At 55.1% G+C, this 24316-nt stretch overlaps 1 protein-coding gene across 1 annotated transcript in view; it reads left to right on the forward strand.

Moving 5' to 3' along the window:
- Positions 1–24316, forward strand: part of JPH3 (junctophilin 3) — a 79586-nt gene that overhangs the window by 47203 nt on the left and 8067 nt on the right. The window contains exon 3 of the mRNA XM_018061830.1: positions 23566–23690. Within this exon, the coding sequence (XP_017917319.1) occupies positions 23566–23690 (125 nt within the window). The remainder of the gene's footprint in view (positions 1–23565; positions 23691–24316) is intronic.

Here is a 24316-nt window from a genome sequence, read left to right on the forward strand (position 1 = left end):
TCACTTAGTCATGTCCAACTCTCTGTGAGCCCATGGACTGTAGTCCGCCGGGCTGCTCTGTCCATGGGATTTCCCAGGCAAGAACAATGGAGTGGGTTGCCATTTCCTGCTCTAGGGGATCTTCCCGACCCAGGGATCGCACCCGCGTCTCTTGTATCTCCTGCATTGGCAGGCGGGTTCTTGACCAGTAGCACCACCGTTAAGTATGGGCTTCCTGGTAGTGATAGTGGTAAAGAACCCACCTGCCAATGCAGGAGACGAAAGAGACAAGAGCTGGATCCCCAGTCCTTCCCCAGCCCCTTCCCAATCCCCTCTCCAGCCGCAGCCCCCTCCCCAGCTCCCAGCCACAGCCCTCCTTCTCTCTGTGAGCCTGGTGGTTCTTGGAACCTCACGAAAGTGGCGTTGTACAGTGTCTTGCGTGCGGCTTATTTTACTGAGCCTAAGGTCAAGGTACATCCGTGTGGTGATGTGTGTCAGAATCCTCCTTTCTGAGGCTGAATGATACTCCGCTGTGTGGGTGGACCACATTTTGTTTATCCACAAGTCTAGTGATGGGCATGTGGGTCACTTCCACATTTTGGCTGTTGTGAATAATCCTGGAGTGAATATGGTTGTGCAGATACCCTTTTGAGACCCTGTTTTCAGTTCTTTTGGGTCTATACCCACAAGGGGCAGTTGCCAACAGGCATTGTCTTCAGTAGGAGGTAAGGGGCTCACTGTGAGTGGTCAGACTAGACCCTTCTTCCCCAGGGAGTGCTCAGGGAACCCTTCCCTGGACCCTGGGCCTGCCTGGAACCTCCTGTCTCACCTCAGGGGCTGGCCCAAGAAGCCAGGTCAGGGCTGGCAAGGGCTGTGGTCTCTCCCACCTGCTGGTCGGGGTAGAGACCCCCTTCCTCCCTGAGCCTTGAGCTTGGGCCTTGCTGTGAGGTTGTGTCCATGATAATGACTGTAGGCTGATCCCTGACCACTGTGGGAACGGTCTCCTGTGAGCCCCTGATGCTAAGCACTCACCACGCCTTCCTGTGTGGCTCCAAGCTGGGGGCAGAGGGGACGGGACACAGGCTGGTCCACTCACCAGCCTCTGAAACTGTCCCCTACTGCACCTGCCTGCCCGAGTCCGGTTTCCTCCGCGTCCTGCACAGCCCAGCTCATCCTGGCAACCACATCCACACTCCTCCATTTCCTGAGGCTGTTCAGACAAAGCACTTTGTCTCTTGACCAGAATGTTCCATCCCCGGTTGGCAGCCGGGTCATCGTGGCTCCATCCTCGGCTTTGAGGTTAGATCTAACGGTCGGCCCTGACCCCAGGCAGCCCGTGAACCACTACCCCCACACCTGCATGGAGAACCCGGTCCTGGTCCTGCGTGGTGACAGCTGGGCTCCTGAGCCAGGCACCTCCATCTCAGGGCCTCGGAGCTAGAGTGGTGTGTCCTTGGCCTGCAAAGTTCCCCTCCATCAGTGTCAACACACTTTTCTGTAAAGGATGAGACAGTAAATATTTTAGGTTTTGGCGGCCCTGAGCTCCCTGTCATAGAATCATCTCTTTTTTTAAATTCTTTAAAAAAAAAATATTTGTCTTTATCTTATTTATTTGGCTGCACTGGGTTTGGGTTTCGGCATGTGGAATCTGGTTTCCTGACCAGGGATCAAACCCGGGCCTCCTCCACTGGGAGCTTGGAGTGTTAGCACTGGACCACCATTTGCTGTTGTTGTTCGGTTGCTCAGCCCTGTCTGACTCTTTTCGACCCCATGGACTGCAGTGTGCCAGGCTTCCGTCTTTCACCATCTTCCAGAGTTTGTTCAAACCCATGTCCATTGAGGCAGTGATGCCATCCAACCATCTCGTCCTCTGTCGTCCCCTTCTTCTCCCGCCCTCAATCTTTCCCAGCATCAGGGTCTTTCCTAATGAGTCAGCTCTTCGCATCAGGTGGCCAAAGTATTGGAGATTCAGCTTCGGCATCAGTCCTTCCAATGAATATTTAGGACTGATTTCCTTTAGGATGGACTGGTTGGATCTTCATGCAGTCCAAGGGACTCTCAAGAGTCTTCTCCAACACCACAGTTCAAAAGCATCAATTTTTTGGTGTTCAGCCTTCTTTATGGTCCAACTCTCACATCCATACATGACCACTGGAAAAACCATAGCTTTGACTGTATGGATCTTTGTCGACAAAGTAACATCTCTGCTTGTTAATATGCTGTCTAGGTTTCTCAGAGCTTTTCTTCCAAGGAGCAAGCGAGGAAGTCATTTTTCCTAAAATCATTGAAAACGCAAAACCCACTCTCAGCTCCAGGCATCAGCTGGATTTGGCTGGTGGGCTGTGAGTGGCAGTGCCCTGCCCTAAGAGGGGCCTCTGACTCTGTCCACAAGTGCCACACTACCCTCTGGCTCCACGGGTACTGGCCCACGAATGGAGTGTTAGGCTCTGTCCGCCCTGCTTTGGGTGTTTCTTTTCTTTGGCTGTGCACTGGTGAGCGGAGCATGCTGGCCCCCCATTTCCTCCAATGTTTGCTCCTTGTCCTCCCTCTGACTGCTCCAGGTCATCTGCCTGCAGTGGCACTTCTTCCAGAAAGTCCTCCTGGTCTGCACCCAGACTCCCCACATTTGCTGCCTGAACGCATGAGAGCTGGGCCTTGGCCGGGGCTGACCTGGCACTTGGGGGCAGGCTTACTCCAGCACCATGCTGCATTCTCTGATGTGGACACCAGGATTTGGGGTCCCATCGAGCCCCACCCCTTCTACAGGTGTTTGGAGGTGAGGTGTCTACTCACACCCTTTCTGGTCCATCTCAAATCCAGGCCCCACTGGTGGGACTTGGGTGGGGAGCTGGTGAGCACAGCTGAGCCTTCATCCCACTTAATTTCATAGAGGAGGTGATAACGTCTCCCTGTCTGTTGTTTGAGGGCCGGGGGGGTTTCATTTCACGAAGAGTGGCCTGTCAGGCTGGCCCTGCCCAGTATCCAGGGAGAGTCGGAAGACCTGATGGAGGGGGCAGGATCTTGTCCTTCCCTTCCTGGCAGTGACTGGGGCTCAATCTCTGAAGAGATCTTTCGTGGCCAGTGCTGAGCCCCTTGTGCACTCAAATTACTGCCTAAAGAGCTAGACGCCAGTGCCACCTCCTCCCCTTCCTCCCCTGGGACCAGGCCTCCAGCCCCCACCCCCTCGGGCCACCTCAGTGGGCGGGGTTCCTCCTGCCTGCTCCTAGCACTCACCGGGATCTGGCCTCCGGGAGCTCCAGACTTTTTACAAACATCTCATTAATCCTCTGTGAGGTCCCACGAGCTTAAGCCTGCGCAGCTCTGCCTTCAGAGAACTGACGATTAGTTACGAAATCTCCCCCAGCTTAAATCTCCCCCAGCTTCTCCAGCTGGGCGCACAGAGCCTTGAGGTGCTGCTGGCGTCTCCTGCCTCATGTCCCATGGGACGAGGGATGTCTGCAGTCCAGGGTCGGGGTCCGCCCTGGGTCCTCCCAGGTGGAGTTGGCTGAAAGCCCCTGGTCCCCCCTGCACACCTGCAGGAAATGTCAGGTCAGTGAGTAGATTCCCAATCCAGGATGCTCACCTGCAGGGTGGGGCTCCGAGCCCAGACCAGGTGTCTTGTTCCACCCACACCTGACTTGGGAGATGCTGAAAAAAAAAAAGGAGAGACTGGTTACTGTTAGACAGCAGCCTGTGCCCAGACTGGAGCTTCATCAGAGTGGGAGGAGCGGGCACCTGAGCTCAGCAGGCAGGATCTTACCCCCTGCCTCGTCTGTCACCCGAGGCAGCTTATCAACCTCCCCTGGGCCACAGCGTCCTCCTCTGTAAAGCGGGGTGATCCTCACACCAGCCACTGGCATGGATGCTGCGTGGAAAGTCCGGGGCGTCGGGTTGCTGGGACCGGTAGGCCGGATGCCTGAGAGCCACCAGCCCGGGGGAGGGTGGCAGGCTGGATGGCGCAGAGGGAGGAAGATTAATGACGTTCGTGGTGAGACCGGCAGCTGATCCAGGGCACGACCCTGTTCCCGGCTCTGCAGGGGCCTTCGTGTGCTCACTCTGGCTGAGGAGCTTACGTTTAGGGGCTCTGGGGCTCAGAGAAGCTGGTTGAGACCTGGAGGACTTCCTGTAGGAAGTGCCACTGCAGGCAGAGGACCTGGAGCAGTCGGAGGGAGGGCAGGGAGCAAACAGCGGAGGAAATGGGGGGCCAGCATCACACGGCAAGAGTCCAGCTACATGTGGAGCCCAGCCTCGTGTCCTGGAGGCTGTGGAACTGTTCCCTTAGCTCTGCCTCCAGCACGGCTCCCTGGTGGCTCAGACGGTTAAGAATCCGCCTGCAGTGCAGGAGACCTGGGTTTGATCCCTGGGTGAGGAAGATCCCTTGGAGAAGGGAATGGCTACCCACTCCAGCATTCTTGCCTGGAGAATCCCATGGACAGAGGAGCTTGGCGGGTTACAGTCCATGGGGTCATAAAGATTTGGACACGACTGAGCAACTGACTCTTTCACCAGCGTAGTTCAGCCCTTCCCGAACTGTGGGGACTTCCTACAGCAAGTCAGGGACTGAGTGAGGCCCATCCCACCACTGGCAGCCAGTTCCTACAAGCCTGAGGCCCTGATCGAACTTGCTGTCACTCTGCAGGAGCAAAGGTAGTGATGGGATCACGAGGGGGGGTTCTGAATGGGCACGGGTGGGTGATTGCTGCACCTACGGGGGCCCAGGTACAGGGACCTGGCAGAAAGTTGGCAGCACCTCTGAGCGGCCTTTTTCTCCACTCCGCCTGGAACTGAGGCCTGGAGGAGGGAGCCCACAGGTAGCACCCCCAAGATCTCAGTGCAGGGCTGGCCCACTGGTCTGGTTTTGTTTATCAACCAGCCAGCAGTGCCCATGGGTTCTGCTGTGTGAATGGCCAGGTGCTGGAACCGTGGGTAGACCCTGGACGAAGGCCCATCCCTCATCCACGGCGCCATCCACCTGCTGGCCACGCCGTTCCACCCTCTTTTCCATCCGCTCATTCATCAGGAGAGTGTCTCCTGAGATATCTCTGTGCCCCAGACGGACGCCAGAAATGGGCACAGCCGTTCTCAAGGGACTGGAACGGGGCAGGGTTGGGGAGCCAGTGTTCCTGGAGAATCACTCTCCTGCGCCATCCATCCACCATCTGTCCAGTCCCCAGATGCCTGGTGGGGCAGGTCTGCCCCCTGCCGCTGTCCTTGGTACTTGGAAGGAAGAAGGAAGATGCTGCTTACGGATCATCCACGCTGAGGCAGGAACAAGATCTGGGCCCGGAGTGCCGAGGAGAAAGGGTGGGGGGTGCAGGAAGGACTTTCCCACAGAAGTCACCTTGGTCAGAGATCCCAGGGCCAGTGTGATCGGGTCCTGGCCCTCCTGGAGTCGGGAGGCAGTGTTGCCATCACAGAGGGGGCCGTGGGGTAAGCAGGGCACTGGGTGGGCTGTAGGTAGTGTGGTCATCCGGGTCCCCTGACCCAAAGGGCCCTGATGCCTGGCATCACCATCTTGACATACCTCACCCTTGGCGTCTGTGTGGACTCAGTGCAGTTCGATGGGACAGCGCGTAGGTCTTTTCTTTTATCCCAGAGGCAAGTTTGTGGCCGCTTGCCCCCTGACCTCTCCTGGCCCCGCCTCCCCTTCCAGTCCCACAGTGTGGCCAGCGTTGTTGGTGAGGGGCCCACGTCCCACCACTGCTTGCTGCTCCGTGGGACTGGGGATGTCGGGCTGGGCACACAGGCCACGCTGAGCTGAGCCGGGTCACAGAAATTTGGCGGGGGACAGGGCGGGCCACCTCAGGGTTCTTGGAGAGCCATGGGGGCCAGAGTCCTGGGCCCAGTCCAGATGTCGTGGACAATCTGGTGCCTTGTGAAGCTGAACACAACTGAGTTATTTCAAGTTTCAAGGAGTAAGTAGGCAAACCAAAGAGGGCAGGGACCTGCTTCCTTTTAAACTGGTTTTTAAAAAAAATTTTTTTTTTTAAACTGGGTTTTAAGTGACTCTGGAGTCCACGGGGCCTTTCCCCGGTCCCCTTCCCTCTGTTCCACCCCCTGCCCAGCCCCCTCCCTGGCCCCCACCCTGTCTGGGTGCACAGACAATTGCTGGCAGATGCGGCCTGCCCGCTGGAACGTAGTGCTGGCATCAGCCGTCTTCCCCTCGCTGGGTGGGTATATAGGCTACTCACGGGGCGACAGCTCGCCTGCTATTCCTGGCGTGCGGGGGCTTGGGGTGCGGGGTGAGGGAGGAGAAGGGGGTGCTCGCTCTAAACATAGACTGCAGCCTGGAGGGAGGTGGCAGGAAGGAGGGAGAGATGATGGTGGAAAATCAACTCTTCAAGAGACTTGTGTTTCTAATGAGCGGGAGAGCTTGTGGGTTGCCGTGGCAACTAGGGTGTGCCTCCCCCACCTCCACCCCCACCCCCACCCCCTTGATCATGGCCCTTCTCTCTGGGCTTGCCCAGCTCAGACCGCAGGTGGGCTTGTCAACGCACCAGCAGTACCAGCAGGGCCCTACCTGCAGAGGCCTTGGTGTTCTCACCTGTGAAATGGGGAGAGGGGATGGTGCTGGCAGCCTCGACATATCTTTACGAATGGTCCTGAAATGAACAACAAACTCACTTTCACTGTTAATAACCAAAGTGCAGATTCAAACTACAAGGGTATAATATTGTTTCACCTGTCAGCTTGGGAAGGAAAAAAAAAAAGTGTCCCACTGAATTGGAGATGCCAGAAACGGGCAGCCAGCTTCTGGAAATGTGTCCTGGAGGTGGATTTGTGTGTCAATACCAAAGGCACAAGGATGTCACTGGCCCTTGATTTGTAAAAAAAAAAAAAAAAAAATCAGAGTAGAGAGCAGCCTACCCATCTGTCAGTGGGGCAGGCCTGGTGTGTTTGGCACAAGGACCACGAAAGAGAACAAGAAAGGCCTGCGTTTGCTGGTGTGGAACAATGTCCAAGACACAGTGGAAGGCGAGAACAACGGAAGAGGCGAGAGGCAGAACCAGGTCGCGGGCGGGGCTGATGCCAGTGTTCAGACTTCCTAGTGTGGGAGCCCGTACAGGCTTCAGAAACGGTGTGGAAAACCATGGGGAACTCATTCGTCGAAATGTGTGCGACATGTGACAGGCAAAAGCAAGTCTTAGGAAATAGTGCGTGGAGTGTGACCCCAGTTGTATTCAAATGAGCGTGTCTGTGCGTGCGGGTTTCCCCCGCTATCCGAAAGCAGAGCACATCTGCGAACTCTCTCCTGAACCGGAGTGGTGTGAAGCCAAGAAGTAGGACTTCAGTCTGCGGGGTCACAAAGAGGTGGACACGACTGAGCGACTGAACTACAAGGACCTCGGGACACATCCGGCTCTCAGATGCACAAGAAAGTCCAGGCAAAGCGCAGGGGCTTCCGGGGCGGCTCAGGGGTAGAGGGTCTGCCTGCTGGTCCAGGAGACACGGGATCGACCCCTGCTCAGGGAAGATCCCACCTGCCGCGGAGCAGCTAAGCCCGTGAGCCACGGCCACTGAAGCCTGCGTGCGCTAGAGCCTGCGTGCTGCGCGGCAGGGGAAGCCCTCCCACCCCAGCTCGAGAGGGGCCCCTGCCCGCCGCAACCAGAGAAGAGCCCGTGCAGCAGACAAAGGCCCAGCACAGCCAAAATTAATTAATTAATCAAATTATGGTTTTTAAGAGAACCCCGCAGATGCCGACGGAGGTCACGGTGCCGGCGGCCGATGCCGGGACTCTGGCTGTGGCTCCCGGGGAAGGGGCCTGGCCCCTCTCGCCGCACAGCCAGCCCTGAACTCTGTTTTCAGTTTTCTTCTCTTCTCATATGAATGATGGAAAACAGGGATGAACGTAGGTTTTTCCTAGAAACAAAGTGGCGTAAAGTGAACTTTGGAGAAGCAAGGGATCCCTTTATGTAGAAAGAGAGCTGGAAGGGCGTTGGCCAGAATTAACAGTAGTTCCTGTGGGGCTGGGGGCTTCCCTGGTGGCTCAGGCACTAAAGAATCCGCCTGTAATGCAGGAGACTCGAGTTCCATCCCTGGGTCGGGAAGATCCCCTGAAGAAGGGAATGGCTACCCACTCCAGTATTCTTGCCTGAAGAATCTCATGGACAGAGGAGTCTGGTGGGCTGCAGTCCATGGGGTCGCAAAGAGTCGGACACAACAGAGCCGCTGTCTACTGAGCACTGGGGCGCTGAGTAGATGGGGAGGGTGGAAGGGGAATTTACACTCATTCTCCACAGTTTTTATTTGAACGTTTTTTTAAAAAAAGAACTCACATTTCTATATATACACACACACACGTGTGTGTGTGTGTGTGTGTATGTGTATATGTGTGTGTATTGTGGTTTTTTTTTAAAGAGAGAGCATCCAGCCGTAATAGCCTGGCACTGGGAGGTTTTAAACCTTCATCTTCCGGGCTGGTCCCACTGCCCTACTGTGAGGCAGACACCCACATCGGCCTCCCCAGCTTCTCCAGCACATGGCTTGCTCCCCTGCCCCGGGCCTTGGCCCTCACTGCGACTTCATCCCAAGACTGTTTACCTGGCCAGCTCCTTCCTCTCAGGCTTTGGGAGGCCCGTGTCCAAACCAGCCTCCCCATCAGGCCATCCACTCCCTCAGGGCAGGTTCTGCCCCTGTGCTCAGAGTCCCTGGTGCCCCCACATGTCCAGTGTGTGGCGGTCAGCCCACTTGGAGCAAGGGGACGAGCGAGCCCTGCTCTCCCAGGGCATGTCTGGCGGTGACGGAGAGTGTGTCTGTGTCTGGGTTGTTTTATACCCTCCTCTCTGCCATTTCCTCTTTCGATCCAGGAGGGTGGTTTTCTAGATTTTGGTGTATTTTATTTATTTATTTATTTTTAATTGGAGGATAATTGCTTTACAGTATTGTGTTGGTTTCTGCCATCCACAGAGTTTGTTGTATTTTCTAACTGAGAAAGTGAAGTGAAGTCGCTCAGTCGTGCCTGACTCTTTACAACCCCATGGACAGTAGCCTGCACCAAGCTCCTCCATCCAAGAGATTTTCCAGGCAAGAGTACTGGAGTGGATTTCCTTCTCCAGGGAATCTTCCTGACCCAGGGAGTGAACCCAGGTCTCCCGCACTGTAGGCAGACGCTTTACTATCTGAGCCACCAGGAAGTCCTGGTGAAAGGACAGTCCTGAGAAAGGAACTGTCCAAAACAGAGGAAGTTCAGAAGCGGCCAGGCACCGTGGAGAGCAGGAAGGGGGCTGCAGCGAGGCCCTGCCCCCGGTCTCCCAGCCCCTTAGCTGCACCTAGTTCAAACACAGCCGCCCTTCCCCTGCCAGCGCTGGCCCTTAATTCCTTCCCAGAGAAATACTTCCATCAAAACAACAACGGAACAGCAGACTGGCTGCTGCCGTGAGCCCGGGAACGGGCGTGAGGGCTAATGGGGATGAGATTTCTTAGTGGCGCTGAAAATGTAAAATCCGGTTATGGTGACAGTTACAGGACTCTAAGTACCCTGAGTATCACTGAACTGCACCATTAAATAGGAGAAATTATTCTGTCATAATTATGATACATAAATTACGCCGCAGTGCAAACCTCGTCTGTGAAATACCCACTAAGAAGGAAAGCTGAGCTGTGTGCCATCTACGCCTTGTCTCAGGGACCTTTGCTGAGATCCCACAGGATCCTTGTTACTGTACCTTTTTCCATTGAGACCCAGAGAGGCATAACGTGCCCCAGATGGAGAAGGAGGTGGATGGAGCCTGGATGCCAACACTCACCCCCGTCACACCTTCTTGGGAGTTGATGGGGGTCCTGGGAAACCTGGGTTGCTCTTAGAGGGGCAAGTGGAGGGTGGGGTCATTTTCTGGGAGTTATTTTGGCCTGAGATCAAAGGTTCCAGAGAAGTGGAGAATTAATACCCTATAGTGACTATAGGACTATACTCATCTGTAGGACGGTGACTGCAGCCACAAAATTAAAAGACGCTCCGTGGAAGAAAAGCTTTGACAAACCTAGATAGCAAATTAAAAAGCAGAGCCATTACTTTGCTGACAAAGGTCTGTATAGTCAGTGCTATGGTTTCTCCAGTAGTCACGTATGGATGTGAGACTTGGACTATAAAGAAGGCAGATGCTTTCAAATTGTGGTGTCAGAGAAGACTCTTAAGAATCTCTTGGACAGCAAGGCAATCCAACTAGTCAATCCTAAAGGAAATCACTCCTGAATATTCATTGGAAGGACTGATGCTGAAGCTGAAGTTGCAATACTTCAGCCACGTGATGTGAAGAGCCAACTCACTAGAGAAGACCCTAATGCTGGGAAAGACTGAAGACAGGAGGAGAAGGAGGTGACAGAGGATGAGATGGTTGGATGGCATCACCGACTGGATGGACATGAGTTTGAACAAACTCCAGGAGATAGTGACGGACAGGGAAACCTGGTGTGCTGCAGCCCCTGGTATCAAAGAGAGTCGGACATGACTGAACAGTGACAGCAATACCTTGCAGTAGGCTAGATGGTGGACCCCAGAAGACTTGTCCAGCTGGAACCTTAGACCATGCCCTTATTTGGAAGAAGGGTTTTTGTAGATGTAATTAAAGATCTTGACATGGGATCATTCTGGCTTAGGGTGGCCCAAATCCAATGATGAGTGTCTTTATAAGAGGCAGACAAGGAGAGACATAGACACGGGAAGAGGCCACAGGAGGATGGAGGCAGAGACCAGTGCAGCCCCACGACAAGGACTGCCGGGGACCACCAGCCCTGCAGGAACTGGGAGGGAGGCCTGGAACAGCTTCTCCCAGGGCTTCAGGGGTGTGGACTTCGGGCCTCTGGAGCTGAGGGAGAATAGGTTTCTCTTTTAAGCCCCCAGTTGGTGGTCACTTGTTACTGCAGCCCCAGGATCTCCCACAGACCCCAAGGCTGCTCGCCGGGTGGGGTGTCCGTGTCAGACCCGTGACCTCAGGGCCTCCCCCGCCCCTCTCGTCTCAGCGCCGGGGCCGGACGTCCCTCTGTGCGGCATCTTGACCCCCGTCTGCTCTGTGCTTTGTGAGTCAGCCTCGCTGGACCTGCCAGTGCGCTGGACAGCGGTTCCTTCATTACTTTGAGTTCTCTTTTCTCTTCCTTTGAAGGCTTTTTTAATAGAAAAAAAAGAGGTGGAGGGGGAAGTGGGGAAATATGGCAGGAGGAAGAGAGGCCAGCTGTCACGGTTTGATCCGGAATGTTCCCTGGTTTTCTGGGCTGCTCATCTTAGACGTTCTAACTGGGTCTGACCAGATGAAATACCCTTTTCAGGGCCTCAGATGGGATTCAGGCGGTACAGACCCTTACCAATTTCCTGGCTTCAGTAGAAAATGCCATTAAGATAGCTGCAATAAGGGACTTGTTTTATTCTGGCTTGTTTTTTGCCTGTTTGCTTTTGCTTTTGGCTGCACTGAGTGGTAAATGTGCAGCATTTTTAGTTGCGGCATGCGGGACCTAGTTCCCCAACCAGGAATTGAACCCAGGGCCCCCGTATTGGAAGCGTGGAGTCTTAACCACTGCAGCAGCAAGGAAGTCCCAGCTACTGTCCTGTTTTGACTTGAATCCTCTTTGAAGATCCTGCCAGTCCCCTGCCTTACTTGTGTGGATGGACTGAGGCAGTGAACGGGGCTCAGATGACAGGTTTATTCCTTTCCAGTCCTGGAGGCCGGACGCCTGACATCGAGGTCTGGGCAGGCTGGTTTTGGGGGCATCTCTCCCTGGCGTGTAGACCCTCCCTCCTCCCTGCGTCCTCACGTGACCTTCCCTCTTTGTATGTGTGCTGGTCTCTCTTCTTAAACCGGTCATCAGGATTTAAGGGTTTAAACTGGATCAGAGCCACCCAAGTGACCTCATTTTAACTCGATGACCTCAGTAAAGACTCAAGGGTGCCCGGGTTAGAGCTTCAGCGTGTGTATTTGGGAGGATACAAGTCAGCATACACGTGTTCTCAGTGCCTACAACGTGCGAGTATTCTCTGTAACACACCTGGCTGTGGGGGCTGAGAGCCACCCAGCCATGCTGCGTGTCCTTTTCCTCGGTTCTCTCCCCTGTGAACTGGGTCATGTGGGGATTTGATGCCCCCCAACGGTGCTCGCCACAGCCTGGCTCCTGGCTGGCATCGTCGGAGTCCCCGTCGGGCAGCAGGCTCTGGTCGGCGCCACTCCTAGTGAAAAAGCCTCTGTTCTCCGTTTTCTGCCCCGTCTCTGCTCTCCTCTGTGATCCGAAGGTGTGGACGGGGAAAAATGACATGAGGGCAGTTCTGAGTGGGAGCCAGCGAGGAGCTGACGGGGCCACACGAGGCCCTGGATGCGGCTTCTGTCCAGAGGGGTCAGGAGTCTGGTCCTCCCCTGACCTATCCCACACACCCTGGGCTCTGCACCACCCCTCCGGACCTCGAGCAAGCCTCTCCACCCCTGGGGCCCCAAGTCTTCTTGTCTGTGAGATGAGGGTGGCCACAGCTTGTGGCAGCTTGACGTGGAATCTGAGTTCCCTGACGGGGAATTGAACCCAGGCCCCGGAGGTGAGCGCACCCAATCCTAGCCACTAGGCCACCAGAGACTGGGGGCTAGAAGTGGGTCTCCAGATCTTCTCTTCTTTAAAGAAAATGTTCAGCAATGAGAAGGAAAGTTTGTGAAACAGGTAGGATGTTTATTAGAAGTAAAATGTGCAGAAGGATATGTGGGCAGGCTCAGGGAGTCTTGCACTTTGGGGATGGTTTAAATGCTCACACGGCGGGCAGTTTCCAGGCGTTCTCTGGCCAGTCATCTTGCATTGTTTGGCTTCATGTCCATATTCGATCTGACCCAGGGCCCTCCCAGATACGTGCATCTTTTACCGAAGATGGATTCCAGCGCAAGGGTTTCGGGAGGTTGGCGGGACATATTATGGTCTGACACCCCTCCCTCCTCTGATCTCCACACGTGTAGTCTGGGAGATCTCCTTGACCCTGAGAATGAGAAGTATGTGGGTGAAATATCCTTAAGATGAGCAGCCCAGAAATATCCTTACTTTTACTCAAACAGGGCCCAGCTCCTCCCTTCTGCCTTACCGTTAGCTTGATGTGTCAGAAGGAGTCGAAGCCCAGCTGCTCAAGGGCCTGACTGCTCCACCCTGTCTCCTGGTGACGCAGTGCGGGGGCCCCCTCTGCTGTGTCTGCCCACTCGGGGCTCAGGGCTCAGCCACTTGCCTTTAGCCCGGTCGTCCTGGAGGAGCGTCCATGCCTGGGACTGCGCTCTCACTGGCGTGCACACAGCCTTGCACATTTCCATCTATAGGGATGCACTGCTCTTCGGCTGGAAGCCCTTAGCAAGGACCTAACGATGCGAAGGCAAAGGGTTACTGCACTGGCCCTGCCTGTGAAAGGAAGGCTTGTGCGCCTCTGTCTCCCCTTCTTTCTCCCCTCGACTCTGGCTTGCCTGCCAGCCTCTCTTCAAGGGAACTAAGCCCTGGATTCTGCCCTTAGAGATGCCCGCACGCCTCAGGCCGCATGCAAGTGGGGACAGATACAGGTCTGGCTCTGCCCTCCTGCAGGCAGGGGGCGGCCTTGCTCACAACAGTTAGAAAGAAGAGATCCTGTGGCCTGGGGTGGGGCAGGGAGGGCCGGCAGGGCTGGGGCTGGAGGGACAGTGGAGCACTTCCCCTTCCTCCGCCCCCTGTCCCCAGCCTGTCATCCTGCCCACCAGGGTGGGCTGAGTGGTACCCCTGAGAAGTCACCTCCATCTGCAGACACCCTGGAGACGCAGCGTAGCCCTCTCTGGGGAAGCACATCAACCAGAGTGAGGGTCTGGAGACGTAGTCGTCCTAGATAGGTGTGGTCTGAGTCCAAGGACAGCGCCCTCACAGAGGTCGGGGGAGGGGATGCCATACATGGAGAAGACAGCCCGTGAAGGCAGTCATGGAGGGACGTGGATCGAGCTCAGTTAAACTGTTATAAAACCAGAGGGGGGAGGTGGTGGTGACGAGGTCAGATGCCGTCTGCAGAGAGACCTGCTGGGAGGACAGTGTAAGGCCAGAGTGCAGGGGCCGTGGGGATGAGAGATGAACGTGGAGCTCGGTCACGGCCTTGGGCAGCGAGGGCAGGGCCCCAGGTTGTCGGGCGGGCAGGGCCGCGATCCTTCTTCCTTGGGCCCAAGAACACCTCTGGGCCCATGAAGGAGCCCTTGGCACCGAGGGCCTCATGCTCAGCTTGGCCATCCCAGCTGGAATCACGTGTGGGTAGACTCCAGAGGCTCCTGGGGGCCCTCAAGAAGGCCATCAGGAGAAGGAGTGGGGTGGGTGGGGCTAACACCTGGCTTCCACTTGGCGCCTTCCCCCTGAATGTGCTCATGGTACGTCTCCACCTCCAAAAGGCGGTCCTTCACTGGCTGGAGAAGTGTGTGTACCTGTCCCAGCCCTGGGCCCCAGAGCGCGCCCAGATCCCTGTACCTCAGTCTCCTGACTGGTCAGTGAGGAGTAACCCACACACTGACCTCAGGGTCGTCATGGGCATGGAAACCAGCTGGCTGCCAGGGTCAACAGGGCCCACGACAGTGTGTAGAGGACCCCTGACTCCTGGGCGTCCCCACATGTACACAGCAGGCGCTCAACATGTGCTGAATTGAATCCGGGCATGAGAAAGTCAAGCCTGGACTTGGGGATGGGAGCTGGCGGCTGTGAGTGGGACCACACACCTCCTTCTGAGCAAACAGTGAGCTGGGGGGCCCAGGGCAGCCCTGGAGGGTGGGCACGCCTCAGTCTGGGGTGTGGGAACATGAACCGGTTCACTGTGGTGTCAGCCGGGGGCAGAGGGCTGACTGCAGACAAGTTCAGGTTCCCAGGCCCACCCAGACCTGCTGAGTCAGACACTTGGAGGGGCTTGGCCATTTGGGGTTTTATCACACCCCCCCTCAAATAAGGTGACATTCCCAGTTCCCAGATGGACAGAGCTTGGGGAGACACAGGCAGGTCACTGCACGCCCCACCCATGTGTCCATCCATCTGATGCACCTGTGGCCTTGTCTTGTGCAGCCCTGTGTCTGGGAGGTGCTGTCCACCTGGTTGGCGGGAATGCCCGGCCCTCCTCTCTGGGAGCTGGGGTGCAGGGGGCAGAGGTGTAGGACACCAGGTGGAGCTGCCGGGAGTTGAGGGGGAACTGGGACTCCCCAGCCGGCTCACGGCACCGGCCGGACCCCTGCTCAGCGTCCCCAGAGGGCAGGTCACCTCACTGCCAGCCAAGAGCCCTGCATGTCTCACTTCCGGGGAACCTTCGCGATGCCTTGGGAGGTTTCTTCTCTATTAAATGCAGTTGCTTGATTTAATTTTATTTTAGGGTTGCCGCAGCGCGTTCTTTTTATATATGTGTGAACGTATATGTGTAAATATACGTATGATGTTGGGGGATTAATGTCCATGTGTTTTTACTAAGCAAAGCTGCAGGAACCAGACCGTGGCCCCTCTGGGATGTCTCCCATCCCTCCCTCTCACTGTGTGTGTGTGTGTGTGTGTGCTCCCGAGCAGGTGGGAACAGCGGGACCTCCTCTTTGGGAGCCTCTGGTCGAGGGGGTGTTCACCAAATACACCATGAGGGGGACTGGATACGGGGGTCGGGGCTCAGCCACACCCACCACGCTGGCTTTGAGGCCAGGCCAAGGTGGCCATCTGAGGACGGGGACCCAGCTCCTGCCATCCAGCCAGGCCTCCCAGGAGGGTGGGCAGGAGGTGCTTGTTCTTAGTTCCATGGGCTCAGAATAAACAGGGAAACAGCCCATCACGCTGGGCCTGATGAAAGCTGGGCCTCCATCAGCCTCTTGGATGAGTCCGTCCCCAGAACTGCTGTCATGTCTGAGCCACGTCTCCCTTGGGACAGAGGGGATGGCACACGCGTGTTTACACAGGATGTGTGTGCAGAGATGCTCTAGGTGACGCCTGTTGGCCTGACCTTTGGGGGGATTTGCACTGAGCTCTTCAAAGTGGGCGCTGATACAGTAAGGTTCACATCATTCCTCTAATGACGAACCAGCAACCCCACTAGTTCACGGTACACAAACCCTCCTCGATTCCATATCCCCCTGTGGCCTGCAGTCTGGCCTTGCCACTGCTCAGGGGCCTGCCCTGCCCACCCGCCCCCTCGGTCCTGTGCCTGCCACCCCATCCCTGGGGAGGGGTGGGGGGGTCTGGGCTCCAGCATCGGCATTTGTCAGTGAGTGTGGGGACCTGCCGTTAGTGGGCGTCAGGGGATACTCCCTGGGGGGGTTGGGGAGGGATGTCGACTCGGAGTCACCAAACCTTCACGGACGCGCACTGTCCCCTCCAGGCCCACAGTGCTGGTCTCTGGGTCATTCCAGCCTTCCACATTTAGTGCTGGGCTCAGCCTGTGTGGCTCCCCATCCTGCCCTGAGGAAGCCTGGAAGACAAGAAGCTTCCTGCAGGCCCAGAGCCCAGGCTGGCCACCTCTCTCCTGAGCCAAGGCTTTGATTCTGTCCGGCAAACCCCTTGAATGGGATCAATGCTGTTTCAAGCCTACCTTGGGCCCTGGGGAGCTCAGAGTCCTTCCACGGCCCGGGCCCTCCAGCACTCTCTCTGTGCTCACCCCGCGTCCTTCCTGCTTCCTGACCCTAAAATACCCCACTATCAGTTCATGCATCAGCCTGCTCAGCATGCTAGTAAAGTAATGCTCAAAATTCTCCAAGCCAGGCTTCAGCAATACGTGAACCGTGAACTTCCTGATGTTCAAGCTGGTTTTAGAAAAGGCACAGGAACCAGAGATCAAATTGCCAACATCCGCTGGATCATCAAAAAAGCAAGAGAGTTCCAGAAAAACATCTATTTCTGCTTTATTGACTATGCCAAAGCCTTTGACTGTGTGGATCACAATCAACTGTGGAAAATTCTGAGAGAGATCGAAATACCAGACCACCTGACCTGCCTCTTGAGAAACCTGTATGCAGGTCAGGAAGCAACAGTTAGAACTGGACATGGAACAACAGACTGGTTCCAAATAGGAAAAGGAGTACGTCAAGGCTGTATATTGTCACCCTGCTTATTTAACTTCTATGCAGAGTACATCATGAGAAACGCTGGACTGGAAGAAACACAAGCTGGAATCAAGATTGCTGGGAGAAATATCAATAACCTCAGATATGCAGATGACACCACCCTTATGGCAGAAAGTGAAGAGGAACTAAAAAGCCTCTTGATGAAAGTGAAAGAGGAGGGTGAAAAAGTTGGCTTAAAGCTCAACATTCAGAAAACAAAGATCATGGCATCTGGTGCCATCACTTCATGGGAAATAGCTGGGGAAACAGTGGAAACAGTGTCAGACTTTATTTTTGGGGGGCTCCAAAACCACTGCAGATGGTGACTGCAGCCATGAAATTAAAAGATGCTTACTCCTTGGAAGAAAAGTTATGACCAACCTAGATAGTATATTCAAAACAGAGACATTACTTTGCCGACTAAGGTCCATCTAGTCAAGGCTATGGTTTTTCCTGTGGTCATGTATGGATGTGAGAGTTGGACTGTGAAGAAGGCTGAGTGCCAAAGAATTGATGCTTTTGAACTGTGGTGTTGGAGAAGACTTTTGAGAGTCCCTTGGACTGCAAGGAGATCCAATCAGTCCATTCTGAAGGAGATCAGCCCTGGGATTTCTTTGGAAGGAATGATGCTAAAGCTGAAACTCCAGTACTTTGGCCACCTCATGCAAAGATTTGACTCATTGGAAAAGACTCTGATGCTGGGAGGGATTGGGGGCAGGAGGAGAAGGGGACGACCGAGGATGAGATGGCTGGATGGCATCATTGACTCGATGGACGTGAATCTGAGTGAACTCTGGGAGTTGGTGATGGACAGGGAGGCCTGGCGTGCTGTGATTCTTGGGGTCGCGAATAGTCGGACACGACTGAGAGACTGAACTGAACTGAAAGTCATAGATAGGGCTTCCCAGGGGGCACTAGTGGTAAAGAACCCCCCTGAGAATGCAGGAGACATAAGAGATTCAGGTTCCATCCCTGGATCAAGAAGATCCCCTGGAGGAGGGCCTGGCAACCCACTCCAGGGTTCTTGCCTGGAGAATCCCCATGGACAGAGGAGCCTGGTGGGCTACAGTCCATGGGGTCACAAAGGGTCAGCCACGACTGAAGCAACTTGGCACATGTGCAGAGGCACTCAACGCCATAGATAAGAAGCGACTTATTAGAATAGGAGGCTTACAGGTGGGTGGGCGAGAAGCTGGGCTGCAGTTCTATAATCAAAGGAAAAGTGGGGAGGAGAAAAAGACCACCTTCTTCCTCATTCTTGAGTAGACATCAGGCTTCCATCATCAACTCCTCCTCCAGGTTGTGCAGGGGAGTCTTCTTGTCCCTGCATGATCAATCCAGGACTGTTGTGGGGCATTGGAAATGAGCGAAAAGGTGGTAACATATGCTAAAAATGGGAAATCATCCCAGGTTTCAGCATCATGTCAACCTTTTCCTACCTTTGTTTGTAATGAACACGTCCTAGGAAGCAGTAACTGCCTGAACCCTCAGGGCAGGGTGCAGAGCTCATGCTGCCACCGTTGTCCCGGGCAACCCTGCTGACCACCACGGGCTGGTGGGGAGGCTCTGGGGGAGGCGGGGCTGACTGATGGAGGGAGCGGGGTCTTCGGGGGTGGGTAGAAGATTCTAAGGCTGACTGCAGTGGTGGCACTGCAGCTCCACAGATGGGCTAAAGCCACCGGCCTGCACGCCTCGGACGGCCGAGTTATCCCGGTGTGTGTCATGTACGTACAGTCACTATTATACACGCACACTGTTACATACAGATTATATACAACACACTATTACACAGATACACAGTATTTTATATATAATAGTGTGTGTGTATATAATAGTTGTGTATATAATATATATCCACGTATATATACACACACGTATACACTATTTTTTAAATTTATTTTTTAATTGAAGGATAATTGCCTTACAGAATTTTATTGTTTTCTGTCAAACCTCAGCATCAATCAGCCATAGGTATATGTATATCCCCTCCCTCTTGAACCTCCCTCCCATCTTCCTCCCCATCCCACCCCTCTGGGTTGATACAGAGCCCCTGTTTTAGTTTCCTGAGCCGTACCACAAATTCCCATTGGCTATCTATTTTAGATAAGGTATACACACTATTATATATACACACGCTATTATATAGATGCAAACACTATATATGGATACACTCTTACTGACATTATTATATAGATACAATTTTATAGACACACACTATTATATAGCACAGTATTATAGAAATGCACACTATTATAAACACACATATATACACAAACTATTATAGATACACACTATTCTATACAATTATACATGCACCCTATTTCATATATACACACATTTTTATATATACACCGTTGTGTGTGTGTGTGTGTGTATATATGGGACTCACTGGTGGCTCAGATGGTAAAGAGTCTGCCTGCAGTGCAGGAGACCCAGGGTCACGGGAAGATCCCCTGGAGGAGGAAATGACAACCCACTCTAGTATTCTTGCCTGAAAAACCCCATGGCCGGAGGAGCCAGGTGCGCTACGGTCCATGGGGTCATAAAGAGTCGGACATGACTGAGCACCTTCACTTTCTTCACTTTCACTTAGCTATGTATATGTGTACAGACACTATTATATATACAGACACACATAGACACACACTATTATACAGACAGGTATATATACACAAACTATTATAGAGACACACTATTCTATACAATTACATATGCACCTGTTTCATATATACACACATTTTTATATATACACCATTGTGTGTGTGTGTGTATATACATGGGATTATAGATACACAGTATTATATATACACACACACTGTTACAGATACATACAGATACACACATACATACACACGTGTACATATTACACAGACACACACTATTATATACATATTGTTGTTTAGTCACTAAGTCATGTCCGACTCTTTCGTGACCCCAAGGATTGCAGCCAGCCAGGCTCCGCTAAGCATGGGATTTTCCAGGCAAGAATACTGGAGTAGGTTGCATTTCCTTCTCCAGGGGCTCTTACCACCAGAGAGATTGAACCCACGTCTCCTGCGTTGGCAGGCGGATCCTTTACCACTGAGCCACCAGGGAAGCCCTTTTATATATGTACCTATGCTATTATATTTATACACACACACTATTACAGACATACACACAATCATACATATTCACACACTATTACAGATACACATGCTAGTTTTTATACACAATTATATATATACACGCACTATTAAATAATACACTAACATATAATATACACAAACTAATGTGTATACACTGCTGCTAAGTTACTTCAGTCGTGTCCGACTCAGTGTGACCCCATAGATGGCAGCCCACCAGGCTCCCCCGTCCCTGGCATTCTCCAGGCAAGAACACTGGAGTGGGTTGCCATTTCCGTCTCCAGTGCATGAAAGTGAAAAGTGAAAGGGAAGTTGCTCAGTCCTGTCTGACTCTTCATGACCCCATGGACTGCAGCCTACCAGGCTCCTCCGTCCATGGGATTTTCCAGGCAAGAGTACTGGAGTGGGGTGCCATCGCCTTCTGCAGTGATTATATAGACACACACTATATATAGACACATCATTATACACATGTGTGTGTGGATGTGTGCTCAGTTGTGTCCGACTCTTTGTGACCCCAGGGACTGTAGCCCACCAGCTCCTCTGTCCATGGGAGTCTCCAGACAAGAATACTGCAGTGGGTTGCATTTCCTCCTCCAGGGGATCTTCTCAACCCAGGGACTGAACCTCATCTCTTGCGTCTCCTGCATTGGCAGGCAGATTCTTTACCACTGCACTACTTATTATATATACACACACACACATGCTATTATATATGAATACACACTGATAAATATATTCACACACTGTTTTATGTATATACACACTATTATTTGGACTTCCCTGGTGACTCAGAGGTTAAAGCGTCTGCCTGGAATGCTGGAGACCCAGGTTCGATCCCTGGGTCGGGAAGATCCCCTGGAGAAGGAAATGGCAACCCACTCCTGTACTCTTGCCTGGAGAATCCCATGGAGGGAGGAGCCTGGTAGGCTACAGTCCATGGGGTCGCAAAGAGTCGGACACGACTGAGCGACTTCACTTTATATATATATTACATATATACATTATTATATATGTAATATATATATATACACATTCTGAGTTATAGCTCAATAAAGTGTTACTAGAAAAGCCAGCCCCTGGCACATTCTGGAGAAGCCGCAGCATCAGCTAAGCCGAGCCCCGGCCCACGGGCAGGTTCCAAGGGAGCTGGTGTCCTGCCCCGACCACAACCCTCTCAGCTGCGGGAGCTGCCTTGCAGGAACCAGATCACACCATTGGCCCAGGAAGGGCCGTGTCCAGTCCAGCGCGTGTGGGGCTGTGGGGCCTCACAGGGTCAGACAAAAACCGTGGGCCCCTGCTAGGGGTAAGGAAGAAGCAGATGGGGCACTTCGAACACGATTTCAGAGTGCCCGGGTCTCCAGGTCGGGGTGTCCGTGTAGGAGTCGCTCACCGGGTCCCATGCAGCAGACAGACAGAGAAGGACGGGGAGGCGGGACCCCCGCAGCCGGAAACCCTGCCTCAGTTCTTCCTGCTCTGTCCCCAGGGCCCTGGCCCTGAGATGGGCCTGGGCGGCCGGGGCCTCACAGTGACCCTCACCGGGTCTGACGCGACCCTGCCGGTTCTGAAAGTGAACACGGGCCTCGGCCAGCCATGCCCCCATCAGCGCGGACGGCACAGCCCCTGAGGGCCGCAGACACGCCCTGTGCCTTCAGGGGTGCAGGTGGGGGACGCCCCGTGGGAGCCCGTGGGCTGCAGCCATGGCTTATCAACTGATGACAACCGATGAGCTCCGTGTTCGTAACTGGTGCTGTGTTACTGGCTCGCCGCCCCCCGGGCATCCTGCCCCTCGTCTGTCAAGATGACAAGCACGGGTTCCCTGAGGGATCGTCCGCGGGGCGCTGCTTCTCTGCTTCCATGCCAAGGGGCCCGGGCAGCCGCCACACTGAGAGGCGCTGTCTTTCCCCGTTGTTCAGAAACCGTGTGAAGGGAAGAATTTCCTTGGCACTGTGCTTCTACGGTTAGTTCCGCCTTAGCGGCCACTCCCAGGTGAGGCAGCAGGCTGGCGGGCGAGGGGCCTGGAGGCGGCGGCTCTGGGTCCTGCACTCCTGCTCATGCGATGACATACACACTCTCTGGGTACATCACACCCTGTTCTCTTCTTGTAAACTCGTCCTGGTTAGCACAGGGGCATTCTGAAAAAAAAAACAGAACCCTGTGGCTTGCAAAGAGTGAGGGGTCTCCTGGTGGACCCCATGGAGCGGGTCCCATGGGCACTGAGGGGTGTGTGGCCAGGCTGTTTAGAGCTCTCCGGGGAAGGGAGGAGGCTCCTGGGGGGTCAGACTGCAATCGTCTCGGGGGACTGGCGGTTGGGAAGCAGGCCCCTGGAGCCAGGACAGGAGGCAGGAACAAGTGGAACCCAGAGGCAGGTGAGACCCTCCATCTGGGTGACCCAGCCCTGCCCCCTTTGTGTCTCATCTGGACTCAGCTGGGGAGGGACAGGTCCGAGCGTTGGGCCGGAGGCTGTCCTGCTGGAAGTTTCTGGGCCTAACATCAAGCTCGTTTGGAGTCGTGGCTCCCGTGTCCACCCTGGGGTGTGAGGTCCCCACGCTGGGCCTGTGTCCTCACACAAGGGCGGTGCCATCACCAAATCCAAGTGACTGTGGAGAACCATCACCCTGCTAAGGGGAGTCGGGCTTCGCCTTCTCTCAGCGCCTGGAGACCACGGCTCCCACCCACTTGGGGAGGTTTTCTCAGACCCCCCCGGACATGTCTCCTCCACATCCACAGGGTTGGAGGCACTAGCCTGTGGAGGCACTGTGGTGGCCGGGATAGGGTCTGGGGGAAGAAATGCTGGGCTGGTGGCCAGGGGCCAACACACCCATCCTGGCCTGTGTCCTGGGAACAGGAGCCGCGCAGCTCTTGGCTCAGCTGGGTTGAACAAGGGCCCTTCACACAGGGTGGGACGGAGGCTAAGCGGTCGCCTGGGGTAGGTCAGAGCTGGTGTGCAGGCAGGCCATGCTCCTTGGGCCCTGGCACCCTCTCTGTGCCAGGCTGGCGGGCCCCACCCCTTCCTGCTCCAGGCCGGCCACCTGGAGCACGGCCCACTCTGCGCGCTGGTGGCAGTGGCATCCGTTCAGTTCAGTCGCTCAGTCATGTCCGGCTCTTTGCGACCCCGTGGAGTGCAGCACGCCAGGCTTCCCTGTCCATCAGGGAATAGCCACCCCCAGAACCCCCGTCTCTAGTCAGGGCCACACTGAGCACCGGCCCACCCCTGGAGGCTGAGACGAGTCAGCCAGGGGTCTAGTCTGTGGCCAGGACCCGGGGAGGAGGGACACTCCTCAGGCAGGACTGGACCCGTCCCAGGCCAGGTTCCACTCTCGAGTGTGGCCTGCCCCATGCCTGCAGTGGCTGGAGGGCACCGAGGCCCTGGTGGGGCCGTGTGGGTGAGCGAGGTGTCGGGCACCCTGTCCTGACCCATCCCGGGCCCTCACCGCCCTCCCGTCTCCCCCGCCCAGGACTTCTCACTCCCGGGCCAAGGCGGAGGCAGCCCTCACCGCGGCCCAGAAGGCCCAGGAGGAGGCGCGCATCGCCCGGATCACTGCCAAAGAGTTCTCCCCTTCCTTCCAGCACCGGGAAAACGGTGAGTCTGCTCAGCCAGGGTCCCTGGACGCCTCCCACGGGCTGTGCCCCAGAGCCCCCCGCCAGCGCATTGCATCCCTCCTGCCTGCCTCACCCCTTAGACTCTGGTGTGCTCCACGGCCCCCAGGGCTGTTCTGAAACTCTGTCCCTGCTCTGCCCAACCAGGTGGCTGCCCTCCATGCAGGAACTGTGGCCACTGCAGCCCCTGGCCTGCTCTTCAGTCCACATTTAAACATCAGCAGCCACACATGACCGAGCTGGTGCCGAGCTGGGCAGTGAAGCTCGGAGACACTCATGGGGTGCCCACCTGTGCTCTCGGAGCGGAGAACGGATGAAAGGAGTTAGAAGCCCCTTGAGTCAGCCAGACCCGAGACCCTCCTCCCTCCTCGAGAGCAGGGGGTGACTGGTCCGAGGGTTTGCCGAGGCCGAGGTCCTGGCAGCCCAGCCCCCACCCTCCTCACGCAGCTCAGGATCATGCCTCTGGATGCACGCTTCCCAGAGCGACTGGAAGGCTCTTGAGGTGCTGGGGTCGGATCCGTCCTGGGACCACCCTCTGGAGCTCTGCTCTCAGCCCTGCCTTCGCAGCGGCCTGGAGAACCCCAGGACCCAGGATGGGGGCAGGGGCAG

Source organism: Capra hircus, chromosome 18, assembly GCF_001704415.2.
Source record: "Capra hircus breed San Clemente chromosome 18, ASM170441v1, whole genome shotgun sequence".
NCBI classification, from domain to species: domain Eukaryota; kingdom Metazoa; phylum Chordata; class Mammalia; order Artiodactyla; family Bovidae; genus Capra; species Capra hircus.